The sequence below is a fragment of the Dendrobates tinctorius genome, unplaced genomic scaffold, assembly GCF_039654945.1.
Source record: "Dendrobates tinctorius isolate UK_male_01 unplaced genomic scaffold, ASM3965494v1 ptg000044l, whole genome shotgun sequence".
Taxonomy (NCBI): domain Eukaryota; kingdom Metazoa; phylum Chordata; class Amphibia; order Anura; family Dendrobatidae; genus Dendrobates; species Dendrobates tinctorius.
This window is the reverse complement of record NW_027361712.1, coordinates 14,169,444-14,196,151: the sequence shown is the minus strand read 5'-3', so window position 1 is coordinate 14,196,151 and position 26,708 is coordinate 14,169,444. Positions and strand designations below refer to the sequence as shown.

The 26,708-nt window shown below is 47.5% G+C and overlaps 1 protein-coding gene across 2 annotated transcripts in view; it reads left to right on the top strand.

Moving 5' to 3' along the window:
• Window positions 1–26,708, top strand: part of SPTLC1 (serine palmitoyltransferase long chain base subunit 1) — a 113,127-nt gene that overhangs the window by 62,227 nt on the left and 24,192 nt on the right. For both annotated transcript variants that reach the window (XM_073575343.1, XM_073575344.1), the window contains exons 10-13: window positions 336–431; window positions 2,768–2,864; window positions 3,650–3,704; window positions 6,058–6,175. In XM_073575343.1, the coding sequence (XP_073431444.1) occupies window positions 336–431; window positions 2,768–2,864; window positions 3,650–3,704; window positions 6,058–6,175 (366 nt within the window). The remainder of the gene's footprint in view (window positions 1–335; window positions 432–2,767; window positions 2,865–3,649; window positions 3,705–6,057; window positions 6,176–26,708) is intronic.

The window sequence follows — 26,708 nt, the reverse complement described above, 5'->3', positions numbered from 1 at the left end:
TGAGATCCGCCTGTTTGACAGCCCACCAGTGATCATGTAGCGACACACCAGCGATCCTGACCAGTTAATATCATTGTCTGGATCGCTGGTGTGTCGTTTAGTGTAACTGGACCCTTACTTCTTAGTTTTCAGCTGTCTTGGGCTCCCTTTAATTGTGAATAGAGTGTTTACTCATCGCCAGCAGTCCACAATTAATTTGCCATATGATCCAACGACTAAGTCACCGGAATCCTTTTGTAAACCGAACCGTGGGGTCTGCCATGCATAATATCATGCCTGTTCATGCAATCATTTCATTCTTTTTTTTTTTTTTATGTGTTTTCATCTTTCTTTAGATTGATGACATTGACTTGATAAGTGCAAATATGGAGAATGCTCTTGCTTCCATCGGAGGTTTTTGCTGTGGCCGATCGTTTGTTATTGATCATCAAGTACGTACATGTTTTCCAACTTCAAAGGATGTTCACACTAATCTTATATGCTTTTTTTTCTTTATTCTACCTTTTATTATAGCTTCTTTTTCTAGCTTATATTCTCTATCAAAAAGATACATGGTTTTAGCCATACTTATGAGTAGAGGTCCAGCAGACCAGTGTGTGTTTGCTTGTGTACAATATATATATATGTATATATATATATATATATATATATATATATATATATATATAAATAATATGCGCGCGCGCGTTGGACAAAATAATGGCAACACCTGGAAACATCAACAAAGGTTAGTTTAATATGGTGTAGGTCCACCTTTTTCTGAGATTATTACAGTCTCAATTCTCCGAGGTATGGATTCATACAAGGTGTGAATTGTTTCCAAAGGAATTTTAGCCAATTCTTCAGTTAAAACACCCTCCAGTTCTTTGAGCGACGATGGTGGCGGAAATCGACGTCTAACTTGAATCTCTAAAATCGACCATAAATGCTCAATAATGTTGAGATCTGGGGATTGTGGGGGCCAGATGAGATGCTCAACTTCATTAGAATGTTCCTCGTGCCATGCTTTAACGATTCCAGCTGTATGAATTGGTGCATTATCATCCTGAAAGGTGGCGTTCCCCCTCCGGGAACAGTGCTTGAACCATAGGATGCATTTGGTCGCCCAAAATGCCTAAATCGCGGCTGTTAATTCTTCCATGAAGGGATATCATTGGCCCGGTGGATCGCCACGAAATAGCAACCCGGATCATCACAGAACCACCACCATGTTTTACGGTTGGGAGAAGGCAGTCTGGATGGAATGCTTTTTTCGTCTGTCTCCAAATGTACACTCGGCCGGAGGTCGGAAATGGGGTAAACGATGATTCGTCTGAGAATATCACATGTTTCCACTGTTTGGGGGACCAATTCTGGAGGTTTCGACACCACTCTAAACGCTTGGAAACATTTGTCATTGAGAGCAGCGGTTTTCGAATTGCAGCTCTTCCGTGGAATTCAGATTTGTGCAGCTCCCGACCAACATTTTTCATGGAAACTGGGTTCTGTAGGTGTTCATTGAGCTCAGCAGTGATTTTCGGAGCCGTGGTCTTGCGATACTCTCTCACAATTCGCTTTAGATTCCGACAGTCTCTCTCAGTCAACTTCGACTTTCGGCCGGACCTGTGCTTTGCTGCGGACGTTTTTCCTTCTCTTTCCAACGCAGTCATTACTTTGGAGACAATACCTCTTGACACGCCAAGCATTCGGGCACTTTCTGTTACACTAGCACCTGCCATACGAGAACCAACAATTTGGCCTCTTTGAAAATCCGAGAGGTCTGCCATTGGTATCAGGCTCTCATCAATGTTCTTACAATTCGGCAAAACAAACAGTTAATTTACATACACATATCACATAACACAAATAACTACAAAACATTACCATATGTCACAGTTTGCTTGTTTATAACATGTTCGAAGATTATGATGCCAAAACGTTAGGTGTTTCCATTATTCCGTCCAACCCCTGTGTGTGTGTGTGTGTGTATGTGTGTATATATATATATGTATGTATATATATATATATATATATATATATATATATATATATATATATATATATATATATATATATATATATATATATATATGTATGTGTGTGTGTGTATATATATATATATATATATATATATATATATAAATAATATATAAAGTATGTGTGTGTGTATATATATATATATATAATGTGTCTTGGCACCATGAATCAGAGCAACGTGGGGTGCAGTGGCACTACCCAGTGAATCTCTCGGAGTACGGGTGCACTGATGGCAGGGTCACACAGTCAGTGCTTCAAGCACTACATTTCCATATGTTGTCTCTAAAATTAGCCATCAGATTTTTTTGTACTGTACTAAAGGTATGGCTCCTCGCAGCACAAGATCCCTTACAAGGATCTGTGCTTACTTTCATTCCTTTTTAGTGCTGACAGACTCCATTTAAATTTCTTTCATGGAGCCAGGAGAATGGGTTCCTGTTAAGAATTTTAAAAGAACAAAAACCTTCTTTTGCTACTCTGTATGGAAAAAGAGACTGCTGCTCTGTCAACTTGGCCTCAATGGAGGCCGCAGAATTGCTGGCAGGGGTAGAACAGCAATTACCAAGTAGGTAGTTGGCAACTACCTGCCTATAAGTTCTTAGTCCCATAAAAAAAAGTCCCTGATAGTCTCTTTAATGATAAAAGGTGATTTGGTGATATGTCCTCTAAGCGCTCCATAGGCTTGCAAAATATAATGTATGTGAATTTTAAAAATAAAAACTCAATGTTATTTTTTCTATATTTATAATAGAGACTATCTGGCCAAGGATACTGTTTTTCAGCATCACTTCCCCCTTTGCTAGCGTCTGCTGCTATCGAAGGCCTTAATATTATGGAGGAAACTTCAGGTATTGTTTTATTTCTAAGGTTTGCTTTATGGGTGATAGAATAGCGGTCTATGCGCTTAAATAGTTCATCAATATCAGATGTGGGTGTCTGACACCCAGCACCACTACCGATCAGTTGTTCTTTGCTCCGATCGTAGGCAAATGTAAATATGGAGTGTTGCTGAAAAGTACAGCTCCATTTAATGTGTAGTGGCCACTGTTGGGTACTGCAGAACAGCTCGTAATGTACGGTCTTCAGAGCTGTCATCTCCCAACGTGTCTTGGATGCAGTAGTCTCACGTTTAGATGAGCTGCAATAAAGAAATATTACGATTTCAGAAATAAAATATCCTAGGCTAACAGGTGGCTGCTCATTTTGATTTTTCAAGGGCGTTACTGACTTGAAGTCAGTCCGAAGTGCCTGTTTAACATTTTCTGCTTTTGGATTTTCTCCAGCAATAGTTTACATGAAATTTATTAATTCCCTCTTCACTATTTATTACTTCTTGCTGTGTTCTTTTTTGACATACCCTGTCACCAGTTCTTTCATATAATTTCTTGCTCTGTGGTGATTCCTATTCAGTCACTGATTACTTTGCTATTAGCATGATTAAAATTCTGATTTTACTTGATTATTCTTCACTTTTGCCTTCCATCTTGGGTAGTGTTTACAACCTGAGAGAACCCCTAACGTGCTACAAAATCTGATTTCTGGTAGAGCAATACTTTGTGAAAGCTTCTGTTGGGAAGTGATTATATTATATTATATTTTTTAAATAAAATTAAATATTGTATTTTTTTAATAGAAATATTCTACACTTTAAAAGAAAAGTGCCAAAGAATCCATAAAGCATTGCAAGGGTATGTATAAAATAGTCCCTTCCCTACATCTATATCTTACCCCAACCACTAGGCACAAACGTGTAGCTATAAATGAGACGCCCTAGCCCAGGGAGCCAATATGGCATATATAGATACAAAAAAAGTCCCAGTACTAATGTATCAAAATGGCTAAAGGAAACCGCCAAAAGGGTATATATCTATGTAGACATAGATGTACCTAAGGTAGCTCTATACAAAATATATAACAATAACCCCTTCCATATAGGCAATATGAGGCTCAAAAGAGCCAGGCAGAATCGCTATGCTAGACTAGTAACAAATTAGTACCGTGCTGTAAATGAGTCATAAATGCCAAAAGTATTAAGTTACGCACCGGTAACGGTATTTTTCGGAAGCCCATGACAGCACCACGAGAGGGGGGATCCGCCCTTCAGGAACAGGAAACCTACAGATACAAAAGGGCGGCACCTCTCCCATGCATCAGTTGGATTACAGAGCTTGAGAGGCTACCATGGTTAGTGGCACAGCATATATACAATCTATATATCCTATTTACAAATTTTTATACTATCTCCCACATAAGGTAAATCCGTGAAACAATCTTCTAAAAGATTGCACCCCTATGCGTGAACAATGGAGGGAACTAAGGGTGCTGTCATTGGCTTCCGAAAAATACCGTTACCGGTACGTAACTTAATACTTTATTCGGACTCACATGACAGCACCACGAGAGAATTACAGAGATGTAAACTAATTTAGAGAGGGACTGCAGCCTGCAGCACCCCTAGCCCACCCCCCCTCACCACAGCAACCGCGCCGGGGGGCATACTCACCGGCGGCGGCTGATTTCTTGGAGGCAGACATCCTCCGGATACTGCTCCCTGCTGTATACACCACCGTCGTGCAGCCCATCCAGGACCACCGTGGCGTCTTTCAGGGGCTCCGCAACTGGCCGAGGTAGGACACCCCCCCCCCGCTACCTGTACCGACCGGTCGGCCTGGGATCCGTCCGGACTGTAGGATCCCGTCCCCTCAGGATGAGGAAATAAACTGATGCGTGGGAGAGATGCCGCCCTTTTGTATCTGTAGGTTTCCTGTTCCTGAAGGACGGATCCCCTGTCTTGTGGTGCTGTCATGGGAGTCCGAATAAATCCATTTAATTACCTCCATTGAGTGACACAATAGGGCTACCAGGGTTAGCGCGTCAACCCCGACTCACGTTTCGGATGCTCGTCCTTTGTCATCCAAAACACGTGTCGGGGTTGACGCGCTAACCCTGGTAGCCTTATTGTGTCACTCACTGGAGGTAATTATATGGATTTTGGCACATCTTATGACTCATTTACAGCACAGTACTAATTTGTTACTAGTCTAGCATAGTGATTCTGCCTGGCTCTTTTGAGCCCGATATTGCCTATATGGGAGGGGTTATTATATATTTTGTATAGATCTACCTTAGGTACATCTATGTCTAGATAGATATATACCCTTTTGGCGGTTTCCTTTAGCTATTTTGATACATTAGTACTGGGACTTTTTTGTATCTAATATTTGCCATACTGGCTCCCTGGGCTAGGGCGTCTCTCTTATAGCTACACGTTTGTGCCTAGTGGTTGCACTATATGTACACCGTATTTGTCGTATATCTACTTAATATTTTCAATATAGTATTACATTTTTTAATGCAAATGGACTTTTTGGTCCTGTCTGTGGTTTCCACACCTCCTCTTTTCATGTCTTTTGTTCAGTGACCGGTCCGCATTTTGGTCCGTTTATTTAGTTGTAGCATCTAGATATTACAATCACTGATTATATTTTCCGCATATATTTTGCCATGTTGCTGCTTTTCATTAGCATTCTTTACTCAGAGCACATAAGAAAAGTCAGTGTGAAAATATCACATGCTATGAAAACTACACATGCATGTTCCTTTGAAAAAGATCTGTGCAAGTGGTGGTGTTCGCATTTTGTGTGAGGCCCTCAGGCATTGTTAAACTTCACAAGTGTGGCAGATGTCTTCAGTCCTATTCTCTAAAGACACCCAGCAGATGCATCTTTTATCCACTGAAAGCAAGAATCTTCAGAGCCTGGGTGCACATGTTGCAGTATGAGCCATGACTTTATGCACTTTAGGCCGGTTTCTCACAGTTCCTGACTCCTTAACTGAGGTAACTGCTTTCTATATGACTGCGAGGCAGTTGGCTCAGGCCAGGAGACCCCTTGGTCAGGATGGGTCTACCGATCCGAGCACAGTCTGTTTTTTTTCAAATGGGTGACACCAGCCTTAGGTGGCCTTGCATGATTTCCTTGTCCTAACTGTAGTTTTTCCTAAAGATGTTTTTCCTTCTTGTACTCTTTTGGCTTTATGTAGTGTGAAGGGTTTGAAGGTTGTTGGTGAGAACTTCTCCCCTGCCTTTCATCTGCAGTTAGAAGAAAGCACCGGATGCCGGGAAAAAGATTCAAAGCAGCTACAAGATATTGTAGATCACGTAAGTGCTGCAAATGACCACTGATTTATTCTTGGACTGACTTTTAAACTCCTGCATACCTGAAAACATCAAGTATTATAATAGATGACTGTAATCATTGCCAGACCCAGCAGTGTTCTCCTTGACCCTTTCAACCATTTCCTTGGAGACTAGTGTTATGATTTTACACATAAATAGGCACAGCATACAATAGTGAAATCTGAACCTTTTCTCATGACACAAGTCCTCATTTCTAAGTCATGGTGTGGTTTTGGTTAAATCCTCCAAATTATAGCAACAAGGAATTAAAGTAAAACTTTCCTTTTCCCTACACCTCCTCAACTCTATCAGAGGGAATCCTTTACTTTTCAGGCAAAGGAAAATACAGGAAAACTTTAAAACTTATCTAGAATATTGTCCTTCCATGTGATCTTACCATTAGATGTATTGAAATGGTTCTGTATGCTACGCGCAACATACTATGAGTACCGTACTCTGATTTAATTAAACTAGAGTTGGCCCTGGGGACCATACTATTTGTGGTTCAGCTCATAGTTAGAGTTGAGCGATACCGTCCGATACTTCAAAGTATCGGATCGGAATGGATCGGCCGATCTTTAAAAAAAAGTATCGGTATCGCCGATTCCGATACCGGAAGTCCCATTCAAGTCTATGGGACTTCCGGTATCGGAATAAGAAAAACCCTGTTTTTGCCTTGTACAGCCTCTCTGGGGTCTGTACAGGCCTTTCGGGGGGCTGTGCCGGCCTGCCAGGGGGTCTGTGCCGGCCTGCCGGTGGTCTGTGCCGGCCTGCCGGTGGTCTGTGCCGGCCTGCCGGTGGTCTGTGCCGGCCTGCCGGGGGGCTGTGCCGGCCTGCCGGGGGGCTGTGCCGGCCTGCCGGTGGTCTGTGCAGGCTTCGGGGGTCTGTGCAGGCATCGTCCGAGTCCTACAAGTCCCATCGGGCGATGCCTGCTACCATGACAGTGATTGACACATTAGCCAATGATGGGACAGTAGTAGTCCCATCATCCGGCTAATGTGTTGAATGTAAAAAAAAAATAAAATTACATGCTACATACATACTACATACATGCTACATTCATACTACATACTACATACATGCTACATTCATACTACATAAATACTACATGCAACATACATACTACATATACTACATACATACTACATGCATGCTACATACATACTACATGCTACATACATACCACATATATACTACATACATACTACATACATACTACATGCATGCTACATGCTACATACATACCACATACATACTACATGCATGCTACATACATACTACATGCATGCTACATACATGCTACATGCTACATATATACTACATGCATGCTACATACTACATGCTACATACATACTACATATATACTACATGCATGCTACATACTACATGCATGCTACATACTACATGCTACATATATACTACATGCATGCTACATACATACTACATACATGCTACATACATACTACATGCTACATACATACCACATACATACTACATATATACTACATGCATGCTACATACATACTGCATGCTACATGCATGCTACATACATACTACATACATACTACATGCTACATACATACCACATATATACTACATACATACAATACATACATAGACATACAGTACATATAACATAGAGTAACATACTTACCAATACTTGTCACATTGTTCCCCGAAGCCATTGTCTTTTCCGGAATAAATATTAACATAACAAACCACAAAAATACTCACCCACGATCCGAAGCAGTCCACGAGTGTGTCCCACGATGATCTTGGGTAGAGAACTGCAGCATCAGCTGATGCTGCCGTTCTCTACGGGCTGTAGGAATCCAATGACGGAAGGTAGGTATCCTTCCGCACTGTATTCCTCCGCAACTTCTTTTTTTTTTTTTTAAGTGGCGGAGGAATACAGTGCGGAAGGATACCTACCTTCCGTCATTGGATTCCTGCAGCCCGTAGAGAACGGCAGCATCATCTGATGCTGCAGTTCTCTACCCAAGATCGTCGTGGGACACACTCGTGGACTGCTTCGGATCGTGGGTGAGTATTTTTGTGGTTTGTTATGTTAATATTTATTCCGGAAAAGACAATGGCTTCGGGGAACAATGTGACAAGTATTGGTAAGTATGTTACTCTATGTTATATGTACTGTATGTCTATGTATGTATTGTATGTATGTAGTATATATGTGGTATGTATGTAGTATGTATGTAGCATGCATGTAGTATGTATGTAGCATGTATGTAGCATGTATGTAGCATGTATGTAGTATGTATGTAGTATGTATGTAGTATGTATGTAGCATGCATGTAGTATATATGTAGTATGTATGTAGCATGCATGTAGCATGCATGTAGTATATATGTAGTATGTATGTAGCATGCATGTAGTATATATGTAGTATGTATGTAGCATGTATGTAGTATACAGTGGGGAAAAAAAGTATTTAGTCAGTCAGCAATAGTGCAAGTTCCACCACTTAAAAAGATGAGAGGTGTCTGTAATTTACATCATAGGTAGACCTCAACTATGAGAGACAAACTGAGAAAAAAAAATCCAAAAAATCACATTGTCTGTTTTTTTTTCATTTTATTTGCATATTATGGTGGAAAATAAGTATTTGGTCAGAAACAAGCAATCAAGATTTCTGGCTCTCACAGACCTGTAACTTCTTCTTTAAGAGTCTCCTCTTTCCTCCACTCATTACCTGTAGTAATGGCACCTGTTTAAACTTGTTATCAGTATAAAAAGACACCTGTGCACACCCTCAAACAGTCTGACTCCAAACTCCACTATGGTGAAGACCAAAGAGCTGTCAAAGGACACCAGAAACAAAATTGTAGCCCTGCACCAGGCTGGGAAGACTGAATCTGCAATAGCCAACCAGCTTGGAGTGAAGAAATCAACTGTGGGAGCAATAATTAGAAAATGGAAGACATACAAGACCACTGATAATCTCCCTCGATCTGGTGCTCCACGCAAAATCCCACCCCGTGGGGTCAGAATGATCACAAGAACGGTGAGCAAAAATCCCAGAACCACGCGGGGGGACCTAGTGAATGAACTGCAGAGAGCTGGGACCAATGTAACAAGGCCTACCATAAGTAACACACTACGCCACCATGGACTCAGATCCTGCAGTGCCAGACGTGTCCCACTGCTTAAGCCTGTACATGTCCGGGCCCGTCTGAAGTTTGCTAGAGAGCATTTGGATGATCCAGAGGAGTTTTGGGAGAATGTCCTATGGTCTGATGAAACCAAACTGGAACTGTTTGGTAGAAACACAACTTGTCGTGTTTGGAGGAAAAAGAATACTGAGTTGCATCCATCGAACACCATACCTACTGTAAAGCATGGTGGTGGAAACATCATGCTTTGGGGCTGTTTCTCTGCAAAGGGGCCAGGACGACTGATCCGGGTACATGAAAGAATGAATGGGGCCATGTATCGTGAGATTTTGAGTGCAAACCTCCTTCCATCAGCAAGGGCATTGAAGATGAAACGTGGCTGGGTCTTTCAACATGACAATGATCCAAAGCACACCGCCAGGGCAACGAAGGAGTGGCTTCGTAAGAAGCATTTCAAGGTCCTGGAGTGGCCTAGCCAGTCTCCAGATCTCAACCCTATAGAAAACCTTTGGAGGGAGTTGAAAGTCCGTGTTGCCAAGCGAAAAGCCAAAAACATCACTGCTCTAGAGGAGATCTGCATGGAGGAATGGGCCAACATACCAACAACAGTGTGTGGCAACCTTGTGAAGACTTACAGAAAACGTTTGACCTCTGTCATTGCCAACAAAGGATATATCACAAAGTATTGAGATGAAATTTGGTTTCTGACCAAATACTTATTTTCCACCATAATATGCAAATAAAATGAAAAAAAAACAGACAATGTGATTTTCTGGATTTTTTTTTCTCAGTTTGTCTCCCATAGTTGAGGTCTACCTATGATGTAAATTACAGACGCCTCTCATCTTTTTAAGTGGTGGAACTTGCACTATTGCTGACTGACTAAATACTTTTTTTCCCCACTGTATATGTAGTATGTATGTAGCATGTAGCATGCATGTAGTATGTATGTAGCATGCATGTAGTATGTATGTAGTATGTATGTAGTATGTATGTAGTATATATGTAGCATGTAGTATGTATGTAGCATGTATGTAGTATGTATGTAGTATGTATGTAGCATGCATGTAGTATATATGTAGTATGTATGTAGCATGTAGTATGTATGTAGCATGCATATAGTATGTATGTAGTATGTATGTATGTAGTATTTTTTTTTTTTTTTTTTTTTTTTAACATTTAACACATTAGCCGGATGATGGGACTACTACTGTCCCATCATTGGCTAATGTGTCAATCACTGTCATGGTAGCAGGCATCGCCAGATGGGACTTGTAGTCCCATCGGACGATGCTTGCACAGACCCCCGGACATCAGCACAGCCCCCCGGCAGGCCGGCACAGCCCCCCGGCAGGCCGGTACAGACCCCCACAGGGTGCACAGACCACCGGCAGGCCGGCACAGCCCCCCGGCAGGCCGGTACAGACCCCCACAGGGTGCACAGACCACCGGCAGGCCGGCACAGCCCCCCGGCAGGCCGGTACAGACCCCCACAGGGTGCACAGACCACCGGCAGGCCGGCACAGCCCCCCGGCAGGCCGGTACAGACCCCGGGCAGTCCACACAGCCCCCGGCAGGCCGGCAGAGACCCCCGGAAGGCCCGAAATGACGGCGCATCATGATGCGCACACACCGCGCATCATGATGACGTCAGGCTGTCAATCAACTTTGAACTTCCGATTCCGATGCCGAATTCCGATATTGAAAAAATATCGGAAGTCGGTATCGGAATTCCGATACAGCAAGTATCGGCCGATACCCGATACTTGCGGTATCGGAATGCTCAACACTACTCATAGTACCTTTTTTTGGGAGTCATCATGGAGCTTTCCTACTGTGTATCTTAGTAGGCTTCTAAATGGAGTGAAGGTGCAATATTTAGGACCAGATCTGGGAGCCACTTATCCAACCATCGCTCTCTAGAATTATTAGAGTAAATTGAGGGATAAATGATAATCCAAAGTATTCTGACCATTGACAGTAAAGCAACTCTTATTTCGAATACTTGAGCAGACATAGCAGCTGCTTTATCAAAATTTGCTTTCAGAGCTTTTAGATTGAGTTTTATGATGAGGACGACATCATAAATATCCTTGCTAAGGCTATGTGCACATGTTAAGTATTTGGTGCAGAAATTTCTGCACCATTTCTGCATTTCTTGGGAGGAAAAACGTAGCTGCAAAAACACGCATTTTTGCTGTGTTTTTACTTGTGTTTTGAGGGCAGATCTTTGCCTACTCGATAGTACCGGTGAAATCAGAAAAAATGCTAAAAGAATTGACATACTGCTGATTTAAATCTGCACCAAATCTACAAGTCACGAATAAGCCACATGTGCATGACTTATCAGGATTCTCATTCACTTTGCTGGCATCAGGAAACCCTTCAGGTTTTGTGACAAATCTGCACTGAAAAAACGCAACGTGTGTACACAGCCTTATCCGATATCCTTGTTAATCTGTTGTTTTCTGAATTTCTGGACATCCTTTGGTTAAAAAAAGGAGGAGCTCAAAAAAATGACCTTGAAAGATGGCAGCTCTTCATTAACAAAAATCCTTTTAAAGTGGAGGATCAGTCACCATATTTCACAATGCAAACTTCCTACATTTATAACCACTTCATGACATGCGCCGTATATATACAGTACAAGTCGAAAGCGGTTATATGAATACACAGCCATACCCGGCAGGCGATGGCTGGACCTGCCGGGTATGACCTGCTAACAATTGTTGGTGGAGTGGAGCTCCACCCATGATTGTTAACCTGTTAAATCACAGTGTCAATCTCTGTCAGCAGCATTTAACGCTCTGACGTGCGCGCAGTGGAGAAATTGCACCCCGACGTGCGCGCAATGAAGTACTTGCGCCTGTCAACACACCTGTGATGTGATTACGAGTCGCCGATGTATTGTCATTATAGCTAGGGGTCAACTGATGACCCCCGTGACTGTCATTCGGAACTTCTTTTCAGAAACTCCTTTGTCATAGCTTCAAAGGAGACTGTGATTTCTGCTATATGCAGTGATGCCGTGGCATTGCTGCATATAGCACAAGCGATCAGGAAAAACATTCAAAACTTTAAAAAAAAATAAAAATAAAAAAAAAATTAAATATACATATTTGGTAACGCATTCAGAAAAGTGCAATGTATCAAAATATAAGAACAATTAACCCAATTGATAAACGGAAAAATTCAAAAACACCAAAATTACCGTAAGCTTTTGTGGTCGCCACATTTCCACAAAAATTGCTGTAATAAGCAATTAAAAAGTCACATCAATCCCAAAATGGTACTAATAAAAATGTCATCTCTGCCCACAAAAGATAAGCTATCCTGTAGCTCCATCGGCCAAAAAATAAAAATGTTACGGATCTCGGAAAATGGCAACACAACTCGAAATTTTTTTTTTTTTTTTTTTTCACCATTAAAATTTTTAAAAAACTAGACATGTTTAGCATTATTGTACTCATATTGATTAGGAGAATTATATTGCATGGTCATTTTTACCGCAAAATGTACAACAGAAAAACACAATTTCTTTATCGCCTTTTTGGGGGACACAGATTACCATGGGTGTATGCTGCTGCTGCTAGGAGGCTGACACTATGCAAAGAAAATTGGCTCCTCCCCGGCAGTATACACCCACCGACAGATACCAAGTACCTCAGTTTGTGCTTGGTGTCTGTAGGAGGCGGACCGGGATCTTCCCAGATCCGCATCTAACCATTTTCTTTTAGGTTTTGTGTGTGTATTAATCTTTTCCCATTTATTTTCCAGAAGATTCTACTCCGGGAAACAGGGGGTAAATGTTCACCCTGCTTTCCCATATCATGTGGCTGAGCGAGCAATGTGGTGTTACCCACATCGCAACTCTCAGGACCGCAGGCAGCAGGGGCGGGCTGGGCTGGGTGGCAGGGAGGCAAATGCCCCCTGGGCCACTCACCCTGCAGCTGTGCAGGGCCGGCCGCCTGATGGCTGCACACAGCAAACTGCATGCGGCCGTGTCTACTGTGAAGCACAGTACTGTCTGTGTCTAGATCGGAGTTGATTTCTTGAGGTAATGATGTCACTAGAAGGGGCGGGGCCTCCTTCAGTCCAGTGACGATCCAAAAGCAGGAAGTGAAGCTGTGTTTTGGCAATTGGCAAGGCTGCTGAAGGAGGAAGCTGAGGGGCTGCACCATGGAGCCCTGTGAGGAGAGGACCGAGGGGCTGCAAATGGGAGTGATGATGCAGAACTTGGTGTGAGGGCCCTGAGGATGTATTTTGGAAAGGGGTTGATGCCACTTGAGTGGGCCTGCAAAGGGAAGATTGTGATGAGGTGCTGTGTGGGGAATGGGGGGGATGATGAGGGGCTTTATGGGGAGAAAGGCGGGGTGATGAGGGGCTGTGTGTGCTGAGAAGGGATGATGAGGGGCTGTGGGGAGATGACAAGGGGCTGTGGGGAGAAGGGGGATGATGAGGCTCTCTGGGGAGAAGGGATGATGAGGCTCTCTGGGGAGAAGGGATGATGAGGGGCTGTGGGGAGAAGGGATGATGAGGGGCTGTGGGGCGATGATGAGGGGCTGTAGGGAGAAGGAATATTGATTGGCTGTGGGGAGATGAGGGGCTGTGGCGAGATAAGGGGCTGTGGGGAGAAGGGAGATGATGAGGGGCTGTATGCTGAGAAGGGATGATGAGGGACTGTGGGGAGATGAGGGGCTGTCAGGATAAGGGGGGATAAGGGGCTGTGGGGAGATGAGGGGCTGTTGGGAGAATCGGGGATGATAAGGGGCTGTGGGGAGATGAGGGGCTGTGAGGAGAAGGGGGGATGATAAGGGGCTGTGGGGAAGAAGGGGGGATGATAAGGGGCTGTGGGGAGATGAGGGGGCTGTGGGGAGAAGGGGGATAAGGGGCTGTGGGGAGATGAGGGGCTGTGGGGAGAAGGGGGATGATAAGGGGCTGTGGGGAGATGAGGAGCTGTGGGGAGATAAGGGGCTGTGGGGTGAAGGGGGATGATGAGGGGTTGTGGGGAGATTAGGGGCTGTGGGGGAGAAGGGGGGATAAGGGGCTGTGGGGAGAAGGGGGGATGATGAGGGGCTGTAGCGAGATAAGGGGCTGTGGGGAGAAGGGGGATAAGGGGCTGTGGCAAGATAAGGGGCTGTGGGGAGAAGGGGGGATGATGAGGGGCTGTGGGGAGAAGGGGGGATGATGAGGGGCTGTGTGTGCTGAGAAGGGATAATGAGGGGCTGTGGCGAGAGGATAAGGGGCTGCGGGGAGAAGGGAGATGATGAGGGGCTGCGGGGAGAATAGATGATGAGGGGCTGTGGGGAGAAGGGGGGATAAGGGGCTTGGGGAGAAGGGGGGATGATAAGGTGCTGTGGGGACATGAGGGGCTGTGGGGAGGATAAGGGGCCATGGGGAGAAGGGGGGATGGTGAGGGTCTGTAGGGAGAAGGGGGGGATGATAAGGGGCTGTGGGGAGAAGGGGGGATGATAAGGGGCTGTGGGGAGAAGGGGGGATGATGAAGGGCTGTGGGGAGAAGGGGGGATGATGAGGGGTTGTGTGCTGAGAAGGGATGATGAGGGGCTGTGGCAAAATAAGGGGCTGTGGGGAGAAGGGGATGATGAGGGGCTGTGAGGAGAAGGGATGATGAGGGGCTGTGGGGAGATGAGGGGCTGTGGTGAGATAAGGGACTGGGGAGAAGGGGGATGATGAGGGGCTGTGGGGTGAAGGGATGATGAGGGGCTGTGGGGAGATGAGGGGCTGTGGCAAGATAAGGGGCTGTGGGAGAAGGGGGATAAGGGGCTGTGGGGAGATGAGGGGCTGTGGCAAGATAAGGGGCTGTGGGAAGAAGGGGGGATAAGGGGCTGTGGGAAGAAGGGGGGGATGATGAGGGGCTGTGGCAAGATGATAAGGCGCTGTGGGGAGAAGGAGGGATGATAAGGGGCTGTGGGGAGATGAGGAGCTGTGGGGAGATAAGGGACTGTGGGGTGAAGGGGGATGATGAGGGGCTGTGGAGAGAAGGGATGATGAGGGGTTGTGGGGAGATTAGGGGCTGTGGCGAGATAAGGGGTGTGGGGAGAAGGGGGGATGATGAGGGGCTGTGGGGAGATGAGGGGCTGTGGGGAGATGAGGGGCTGTGGGGAGATGAGGGGCTGTGGGGAGATGAGGGGCTGTGGGGAGATGAGGGGCTGTGGGGAGATGAGGGGCTGTGGGGAGATGAGGGGCTGTGGGGAGATGAGGGGCTGTGGCGAGATGAGGGGCTGTGGCGAGATGAGGGGCTGTGGCGAGATGAGGGGCTGTGGCGAGATGAGGGGCTGTGGCGAGATGAGGGGCTGTGGCGAGATGAGGGGCTGTGGCGAGATGAGGGGCTGTGGCGAGATGAGGGGCTGTGGCGAGATGAGGGGCTGTGGCGAGATGAGGGGCTGTGGCGAGATGAGGGGCTGTGGCGAGATAAGACTCTTTCCGATAGCACACTTGCAGCTGGGCAAGCGAGCTCCTGTAAGGCATATTGTGCCAATTCAGGCCAGGTGTCCAGTTTAGCGGCCCAATAGTCAAAGGGGAATGACCTGTGCGGGAGAACATCGATATGGGAGGAAAAGTAGTTAACTATAGTCGACAACTGCTGTCTCCTGTCACTTTCCATCGATGCTGTATTAACAGTTGTGTGAGCGGTCCGTGAAATATCAGACCACAACATTGTCATGAAACCCCTGTCTCCAACGCTACTTCTGCTGTGTGCACCACGAACACCTCTGCCAAGCTGCCCCCGGCCCGTACGGCTCGTGTCAGAACCGTCACCGCTGCTGTGTGCTGGGAATGCCTCAAGCAACCAATTTACCAGAGTTGCTTGTTTATTAGCCAATATTATGTCAAGGTTCTCCTGTGGCATGATGTTTTGTAATTTGCCTTTAGAGCGTGGATCCAGGATGCTGGACAACCAGTAGTCGTCATCGTTCTTCATTTTGGCAATGTGTGGGTCCCTTTTTAGGATCTGCAAGGCATAATCTGACATGTGGGCCAATGTTCCCGGTGTCAATGATGCACTGCGAGTGGTGGTTGGAGGAGCACTTTCTGGCAAATTCACATCCCTCCAGTCACGCAGAAACCCCGTACCAGACCTTGCCACGCCAACATTTTCACTTGCCCCACGAGATGCATCCTCCTCCCCTAAGTAATCATCCCCATCATCCTCCTCCTCCTCTTCTTCCTCCACCTCGTCCAGGTGAGGTCCCTGAGCAGACAATGGCTGAATGTCATCAAGGGTTCCCTCCACCTCTTCCTCCTCGTCAACATTGGCTGCAGACGCCTGCTCCTTAAGGTGCGTCAAAGTTTGCATGAGCAGACGCATAAGTGGGATGCTCATGCTTAGGATGGCGTCGTCTGCGCTTACCAGCCGTGTGCATTCCTCAAAACACTGAAGGACTTTACAGAGGTCTTTCAGCTTCGACCACTGCACACCTGTCAACTCCATGTCTGCTCTCAAAGTGCCTGGCCGTGTATCCTCCCACAAATGGATTATGGCCTGCCTCTGCTCGCACAGCCGCTCAACCATGTGCAGGGTGGAGTTCCACCTTGTTGCAATGTCGATAATGAGGCGGTGGTTGGGAAGGTGGAGCAATCGCTGCAGCTTCTGCATACGAATGGAGTGTACAGGCGACCGGCGGATGTGCGCGCACAGTCTTCGCACCTTCTGGAGCAGGGCTGTTAACTCCGGATAATTATTGAGGAAGCACTGCACCACCAGGTTCAAGGTGTGAGCCAAGCAAGGTATGTGGCTGAGTTTTGAAAGGGCTATGGCTGCCACAAAATTACGGCCGTTATCACTAACTACCTTGCCTGCCTCAAGATGTACACTGCCCAGCCATGACTCAGTTTGTCGCTGAAAGTACTCGGCCAGCACCTCGGTGGTGTGTCAGTCGCCCAAACACATCATCTGCAACACAGCCTGCTGACGCTTTCCACTAGCTGCTCGATAGGGGGACACCTCGTGTGCAACAGTGGCAGCTGCAGATGGAGTGCTCGTACGACTGCGCTCTGTGGACGAGCTTTCGCTTCTGGAGGAGGAGGAGGAGGGTGGAACGCCTACAGCCAACTGTTGCCTAGCCCACGGTATAGGAAGCACTGTCCCACCACCGCTGTCCCCTGTGGACCCTGCATCCACCACATTAACCCAGTGCGCAGTGATGGACACGTAACGGCCCTGGCCATGCCGACTGGACCATGCATCAGTTGTGAGGTGCACCTTTCCACTCACTGACTGCTTGAGTGCATGGACAATGCGGTCTTTCACATGATGGTGGAGGGCTGGGATGGCTTTGCGAGAGAAGAAGTGGCGACTGGGTAGGTCATAGCGTGGTACTGCATAGGCCATGAGTTCGCGGCATCATCTCTAACGAGATTAGTTTGGCAATGTGGGCGTTCAAACCCAGTGTACGCGGATGAGAGACTGAGTACTTTCTTGACCTACTCATAGGGTCTGGGAGGGTGAGCTGGACTTGAGAGCTGCATATGGTGGAAGTAGCGGTGGACAGGGCGGACTGAGAGAGGGTTGATGATGGTGATGGAGTTGGTGTTCTTTCTGATGGCCTAGATTCAGTCTTTCGTTGATATGACAGTGGGATTCCCTGACTGCTGTGGCCTTGCAACGACACCTCAACATTTGCTGCTGTGCTAACCGGTAGGCTTACAGTGGGGGAAACAATGTAGCGTTGCTGACTACCTTCTTTGTGATCAGTTGCACATGTGGTACTTGAGGTTTGGTGTTGTGTCCACGCTTGCAAGTGCATGCTGGTTAAATGTCTAAGCATGCAACTGGTATTCAAATTTTTCAGATTTTTCCCTCGGCTAAAGGTCTTTGCGCACTTCTTACAGATAACCCTGGCCTGATCATGAGGATTTTGTTCAAAAAAGTGCCACACTGCACTCTTCCTACTTTGGCAGACATTTTGCGGCCTAGCACGATGTGATCTTTTGACCCTCAGGACAAGCTGTCCAGCAACTCTTTTGATTTTTGGAACCTGTCTTTGGAGTGCTCCGGGCCTGCCAGATAACAGCTGTTGCGATGTCAATGTCTGCTGTGGATGCTCCTCCTCCTCATCTGAGCTATTGGAAGCAGCACCCTCTTCCCCCAATGGATGCCAATCTGGGTCAACAACTGGGTCATCCATCACCTCCTCTTCAATGTCATGTGCTCCTTCCTCTGTGTCACCGTGTATGGAGGTATAGTGTGCGGGAAGGGGCACCTGAGTCTCATCAGGGTCAGAATCTGGCTCTGTACACTGCGAGGACAATGTAGTGCTCTGAGTGAATGTACCAGCAGAATCATCTTTCAGTGGCTGTGCATCAGTGCACTCCATGTCAGATTCATCTTGGCCTGGGTAATTCACCATTTCACTTGATAATCCAGGCATGGTATGTGAAAACAACTCCATGGAGTAATCAGTAGTATGGCCTGCGTCATCCTTCAATCTTGGTTGGGGTGAAGGACACAAGGAAAGGTGTGGTTCATGAACATGAGCCTCCAATGACGACTCAGTGCTTTTATTTTTTACAACTTCAGAAGAGGAGGCGATAGAGCTGGAGGCTGAGTCAGCAATGTAAGACAAAACATTTTCCTGAAGCTCTGGCTTTAAAAGCGGTTTGCCAACTCCTAGAAAACTAAGCCTTCGAGGCCTTGTGGAGCCAGACGATGACGCAGGCTCAACACCTCCTGCATTCGGTCCTATTTTGCTTTTGACACTACCATCAGATCCACCACCAACACCATCATTACCAGCTGCCAACCCCCGCCCAATTCCACGGCCTCTTCCACCAGCCTTCCTCATTTTTGGTAGAAATGTAGACAAAATCCAACAAACTATATAGTAATGTAAAACAAGGTACAAGGTGTCTATAGGACAGGGGAGATTTTGAATTTCTGCACACACTTGTGGACACTGGACACTTTTGGATTGTGTGAGGCCCACTGAATATCACGGCGCTATGTGACAGGCTCGATGTCGCAGGTGTGAAAAATGTCACTAGAGGATAAAGGATATAGAATTGGGCAGAATAGGAATCTCCCTAGAGTGTAGGTCTGTAAGAACGGAACAAGTCCTCGACTTATCCTTACAGAGCGACACACAGCTTCACTGTCGCCGTGATAACAGCCGTTACACGGTGCTGAGAGAGGAGCGTGCACGTACACGGCTGTCCGGTGTACGTAAAATTGTCAAGCTCCGTGTTTTTTAAGTATACGGACTGACACGCTGTCTCTCTATAGTTTTGAATGTGATCAAACAGCAAATATATTTAACTGTTTGAAAACTAGACAAAACTAGAAGGTGCAGGTCTGTAAGAACGGAACATGTCCTCGACTTATTCTTACAGAGTGGCAAACAGATAGCTTCACTGTGGCTGTGATAACAGCCGTTACACGGTACTGTGTGAAGAGTGTGCACCGCTGTATGGTGTGAAAAAATGCACGCTTAGTACCTCACCAGGACAAAAAAAAAAATTGGGATTGCTTTTAAAAAAGCAGTTTGCAGAGCAGTGGGTAAACAGCAATGCAGCCGTCAGGAAGCCTTAGAAGGCAGCCTAACAACCAACACCGCTGATCCAGCAAAATCTAGCCTCCACTTGCACTGCACACACACAGTGACTGGTGTGTTGTACAGGCAAAATCGCTAGCAGCAGAAGCAGTTTTTGGTGTCTTCTTCCCTGCCTAACGCTCTCCCTACAAAAGCAGCAGCTCTCCCTATTCTGAAATCAGCATGAGTAACATGGCGGTCGGCGTGCACGCCCTTTTATACCCCCTGTGACGCCCACCAAAGCAAGCCAATCACTTGCATGCCCTTCTGAAAGATGGTGGTGACCCCTGCCTATGTCATCACGTTGCCCACAGTGTCCGTGGATCCTGATTGGCTGAAAAAGAGCGCAAAACAAACTTTTGAAACGCGACTTTGGCGCTTAAGTCGCCGACCTCGTGGCCGACCTCATCCTAGGGTTGGGTTTCGTTTCATGAAACCCGACTTTGCCAAAAGTCGGCAACTTTTGAAATTTTTCGACCTGTTTCGCTCAACTCTAGTTTCAGTCATTATGTAGTAGAAGGTGTATGGTGGTGTCATTGGTCTTTGTATAGAGTGTCTTGTTATGTAGAGGTAATGGTCTTATTATGTATTCGCTGTGTAGTGGTGATCATAGTGGACATTATGCATCCGTATTGTTTTGGTCTTTTATTGTAGTCATTTTGATAATATTGGTCTTTGCATTGTGTGTTGTTGGCTAGCATTAGTGGTATACTGTAATTACATATGTACAGATGCTATTTTATATGGCTATAGGGGGGTCATATGGGGAAACATACACTTTGGGGCTTGGACCCCTGATGTTTTTGGACAGTAGCAACGCCCCTGCGTACTGTGTGTTTACATGTCCGTGTTTCTGGAGTTGTATATATGTTTGAAGGTAAGCTCAGTTATGGTACCATATCTAAGCAGTAAGCTTGGTTCTGGTACTGTATCGATGTAGTAATCTAGATTCTGGTACCATATGTATGCCATAAGCTTGGTATTGTTCCCAATTTTATGTAGTAGACTTAGTAAGCTTGGTTCAGCTCCCTTATCTCCGTAGTAAGCTCTGTTCTGCCCTCATATCTCTGTAGTAAGGTCCTTTCAGTTCCTATATTTCTGTACTAGCCTCTGTAGTAAGCTCTGTTCTGCTCCCATACCACTGAAGTACGCTTAGTTCTGCTCCTATATCTCTGTAGTAAGCTCGGTTCTGCTCCCATATCTCTGTAGTAAGCTCGGTTCTGCTCCTATATCTCTGTAGTAAGCTCTGTTCTGCTCCCATAGCACTGTAGTAAGCTCGGTTCTGCTCCTATATCTCTGTAGTAAGCTCGGTTCTGCTCCCATATCTCTGTAGTAAGCTCAGTTCTGCTCCCATATCTCTGTAGTAAGCTCAGTTCTGCTCCCATATCTTTGTAGTTAGCTTGGTTCTGCTCTCACATCTCACATCTCATGGGCGGCACGGTGGCTCAGTGGTTAGCGCTGCAGCCTTCGAATCCCACCAAGGACAACATCTGCAAGGAGTTTGTATGTTCTCCCCGTGTTTGCGTGGGTTTCCTCCGGGTACTCCGGTTTCCTCCCACATTCTAAAGACATACTGATAGGGAATTTAGATTGTGAGCCCCATCCGGGACAGTGATGATAATATGTGCAAATTGTAAAGCGCTGCGGAATATGTTAGCGCTATATAAAAATAAAGATTATTATTATTATTATTATTACTGTAGTAAACTCATTTCAGTTCCCTTATCTACGTAATAATCTTGGGTCCGTTCTCGTGTCTATGTAGGCAGTAAGCTTGGTTCTGCTCCCATATCTATGCAGCAAGCTTTGTTCTGTTCCCATATCTATGTACCAGCCTGTTTTTAAAGCTTGTCATCTCTGCTGCTTTAATGCAGCGGCCAGAGATAAATTGGGCAGAGGTGGGCCACCACAATTCGAGGGCCACTGCCATGTGATTGACCCCCAGGCTGAAATGTGCCAGCCAGCCCCTGGCAGGCAGGACCCTTTCCCTATCACCCTCGTGTGCTACGGGCTGACTTCAGGTGGCGGGTCCTAGCCAATTCCCCTCCTCACCTCTCTCCCGGGACAGGGCTGAGAGGAAGACGGCGGTCACCGGCGGTGACTATCCCTCGCAGGCAGAAAGGTTTGGCGCCATCTTCTGCACTATTCAGAGAGAGTGCGGGGCAGAGGACATTCATTCCCAGCGGCATCCCCTCATCGCGGACCCCTGTGGTCATCCTCTTCAGGAAGCATGTGGACGTCAGGTAAGCAGGGCTACCATCAGTCCCATGCACGCTCCTTACAGCCTGGTAGCAGAGTCTCCTTTGAATTTCCCGCCCATTCTCTGCAGTCACGCGCCTTTCAGCTCCCACGCCGGGTGCCCTTCTCTGAAGCAACAGGCAGCGGGGCCTCTCTCCCTTACCTTTCATCCACCGCGGCGTCACGGGCTCATCGCGACAGGATCAGGGAGCAGAAACTGGCGCGGCGCTGATTTTACTTTCACTTTCTGTTCTGCTCCGGTGCGCGCCCACTGCAGAGCGCACGCTTTGTTGGCGCCATTCCTCAGCCCGTCACAGTACTGCGCTCTGTTCATGGATCCTCTCCTTATGACCCGCCCCCCCCGCAGGTCTCAGCCAATCGCGCAGCGCTGCCGCCCATCTCTAAGGTCCTGCGCCTCCCTGATTCCTCGTGTGAGACACGCCAGGGATCTCAGCTTGGGGGACGCTTCTGCTGTTCTGCTGCACATCAGATAACGGTGCTGGTGACGGTAGGCCCTTATTTTTTTCTGAGCCCCTTATTTTAGCTCCCGCGGCAGTACTCCCTATTCAGATACTGACCGCAGTAATTCTACAGTCCTTGCATATGTCCTACTCTGCAGGGGCTCCTTACCCTAGACCCACTGCTACCCACTACGCCTGCGCGCGCTGCAAAAAGAAGTGGGCGTCAGGGCAGTTGTCTCCCTTCTGCCCGTCCTGCAGTCCTTCCGCGATGTCTGCCCCACTGGAGCACCCTGAGTCCCGGGATGAGCGCACCCCCCCCTCCTCCAGAGTGGGCTGCTGCAATGTCTCTCAGTCCCTGGTCCAGGTCTCGGAGCGACTTACGCAACTATCTTCAGCCACCTGTGCTCCGACCGCCTCTCACGGTGAGTCGTCTGCACCTGACCGCGACCTCCACAGGGACAGGCCGGGTAGGATTGCTAGGAAGCGCATTATCTCTAGCTCGTCTTCCAGCTCACAAGGTCCGTCCGCTCCACCCAGGCTGCTTTCCTCGTCTCCCTCGTCAGAAAACGACGGGATCTGACTCAGATGCAGATAACATGTCCAAGTCTCAGGACATGGTCGATAGTCTCATATCGGCCATTTTCAAAACGCTCGAAATAAAGGAAGATAAAGCTCCTCTTCAGGACGGCTCCGTCCCCTTTAAACGAGCGAAACCTTCCTCCCGAACCTTTCCTAACCACAAAGAGTTCGAGACCACTTTATCCAAACACTGGGAGCCCCCTGAGAAGCGCTTCTCAGGCCGCAGGTACTTAGACATCCTGTATCCATTCGATGCGCACCTTCTTACAAAATGGACGAAAGCTCCCGACGTGGACCGACCAGTTTCTCGTCTGTCCTCTTTGAAGCATCCGGCGCCTCTTTCTGCCCTATTTTTTGCTTCTGCCTGGGTGGCAAGTCATTTCAGCTTGGGCAAAAATTCTTCGCAGGGGCATTCTGTCGTCTGCCCCTCAGGACGATTTGGCAGATCTGGCAGACCAAATTAATCATGCGGGTAAATACCTTTTGGCCGCCGCCTTACAGGCGGCCGGGTGTGTAGCAAGAGCTAACAGCATCATAGTAGCTATACGCCGTATTCTTTGGTTGAAGTCTTGGAGTGCGGTTACCACCTCCAAGAAGTCACTCACTAACCTAGCATCTCACGGCTCTAGACTCTGTCGCCAAGCTGGATCAGAATAATCTCCGATGCCACAGGTGGTAAAAGTATCTCTCTTCCCCAGTCTTGGCCTAGACACTTTTTTCAACAAAAAGGCTCCGCGGCCGTTTAGGTCCTTTCGTCCCTTCCCTTCAGCAGAAGGATCATCCCAGCAGGACCGGTCCTCTGTCTCCAGAGATCGCAGAAAACCATCGTATACACACGCTCCCCGCTGGAGATCAAGAGGCCAACCCTCCAGGTCCTCAGGCCTGAAATTCTTCCAGGGTGGGAGGCAGACTTTCCTCTTTCATGGACACATGGCCGTCTGTTGTCGACGTCGCTTGGGTCAGGGAAGTCGTCCTGTCCGGATACAAATCGAATTCCCCCCCCCCCCCAAAATGCGCTTCTTCCTGTCGCGATCACCAAGACAGCGGTCCCAAATTCCAGGGTTTCTTCAAGCCGTTTTCCTCCCTTCTCTCCGACGGAATTATCGTCCCCGTTCTTTCAAACGAACGGTTTTCAGGGTTCTACTCAAATCTTTTCATAGTTCCCAAAAAAGACGGCTCCCTTCGTCCAATCTTGGTCCTCAAGTTGCTCAACCGCCACGTAAGGATCCTCTACTTCAAGATGGAGTCCCTGCGCTCGGTGATGGCCTCAATGGAACCCGGGGAGTTGCCCCCCCCTTCGGCCTAGCTTCCGCTCCCCGGGTATTTACGAAGGTGAGGGCAACAGTCATGGCTATTCTTCGCTCCAGGGGGATTCTCATCATCCCTTATCTGGACGACCTCTTGATCTAAGGCTCGTCCCGCCAGGACTATCTTCAGAGTCTTCAGATAACCCTGAATACTCTCGACCGCCTCGGATGGATAGTCAACAAAGAGAAGTCTGTCCTGCATCCTGCTCAGCGTCTGACCTTTCTGGGTATGGAATTCGACACGAATCGAGCCCGGGTGTTTCTTCCGAACGACAAATTTTCGGCTCCTAGCAAGGGAATCTGATCCATAAAACGCTCAGAGCCCATTCCCCTTCGGTCCTGCATGAGGGTCCTGGGGAAGTTGATAGCTTCCATGGAAGCAGTGCCTTTTGCACAATTTCACACTCGCCCTCTCCAGCAGTTCATCCTTTCAGTCTGGGACAAGACCTCGCTTTCTCTGGACCTTCCCATTCTCCTACCTCTGAGTAAGGCAATTGCTGACTTGGTGGGCATTGCCGGCATCAGTTCTCCAGGGAAGGTCCTTTCTTCCGCCTCAGTGGCAAGTCATCACCAATGCCAGTCTCCTAGGATGGGGGGGCGGTTTTCCAGCGGAAAACGGCCCAATGGCGCTGGAACACCCAGGAGACTCTTCTTCCCATCAACCTTCTGGAAATCAGAGCAATTTTTCTTGCTCTCCTCCGTTGGCAGCCTCTCCTCGTAGGCAAACCAGTCCGCATTCAATCAGGCAACGCCACAGCCGTGGTGTACATAAACCTCCAGGGCGGTACTCACAGCAAGCAGGTAATGTCAGAAGTGGCAAAGATACTGCGTTGGGCAGAGCGTCACGTTCCGGCGATCTTCGCCGTTCACATTCCAGGGGTGGAAAATTGGGCAGCCAACTTTGAGTCGTCAGGGCCTAGCATCCGGCGAATGGGCTCTTCATCCCACAGTCTTCAATCAGATATGCCAGCGCTGGGGCTCGCCGGATGTCGATCTCATGGCATCTCAGATGAACCACAAAGTTCCACGCTTCGTAACCAGGTCCAGGGACCCTCTAGCCGTCGCTTGCGGAGCCCTAGTAATTCCGTGGTCCCAGTTCCATCTTCCTTATCTCTTTCCGCCTCTTGCCTTGATTCCTCAAGTGGTCAAAAAGATAAAATTGGAAGGCGTGCCAGTGATTCTAGTGGCGCCAGACTGACCGAGACGGCCTTGGTACGCGGAACTGGTGAACATGCTCGCGGACGTTCCCTGGAGGCTTCCAGACCGTCCAGATCATCTCTTTACCACGAGAATTCTCGGTCTGAGTTTAACGGCATGGCCATTGAGGCCGCAATCCTGAGAGAATCAGGTTTGTCCAACCAGGTGATCCAGACTATGATCAGGGCCAGAAAATCGGCCTCTTCCAGCATTTACCATAGATACTGGAAGGCTTTTTTCCGTTGGTGCGACGGTAAAAAAAAAAAAGTCTTTCCGATGTCCTTTTCTATTCCATCCATACTTGGGTTCCTCCAGTCTGGTTTGGAGGCGGGTCTGTTCCTTAGTACCCTCAAGCGCCAGGTCTCCGCTCTATCCTCTTCCAAACAGAGCTTGCTTCCTTGTCGCAGGTTAAAACCTTTCTCCAAGGGGTCGCCCACGTGGCTCCTCCTCATCATTCGCCGATAGAACCGTGGGATCTCAATCTCGTTCTTAGTGCTCTTCAAAAGACGCCGTTCGAGCCTATCCAGGACATTCCGTTATCCTTTCTCTCCATGGAAGGTAACTTTTTTGATTTCCATTACATTCATCAGAAGAGTTTGAGTTGGCGGCCTTGTCATGTCGTTCCCCTTATCTGGTTCTCCACCAGGATAAGGTCGTCCTGAGGCCCGTTCTTCTTTTCTTCCAAAGGTGGTATCCTCTTTCCACATTAATGAGGATATCGTCCTCCCATCTTTTTGTCCCGCTCCTTCTCACCCTCTTGAGAAGTCTCTCCACAAACTAGATGTAGTTCGAGTCTGTCTCGCCAGGACTGCTTCACTTCGCCAGTCCGATTCCTTGCTGGTCATCTCTGAAGGTCGCCGGAAAGGGCTTCCGGCATCCAAATCCACGATCGCTCGCTGGATTCGTTCTACCATTCTGGAAGCGTTCCGACTTCAGGAAAAACGGCCCCCTCCGGGAGTGAGGGCTGACTCCACCCGGGCTGTGGCAGCTTCGTGGGCTGTTCGACACCAGGCTTCGGCCTTGCAAATTTGCAGGGCCGCGACCTGGTCGTC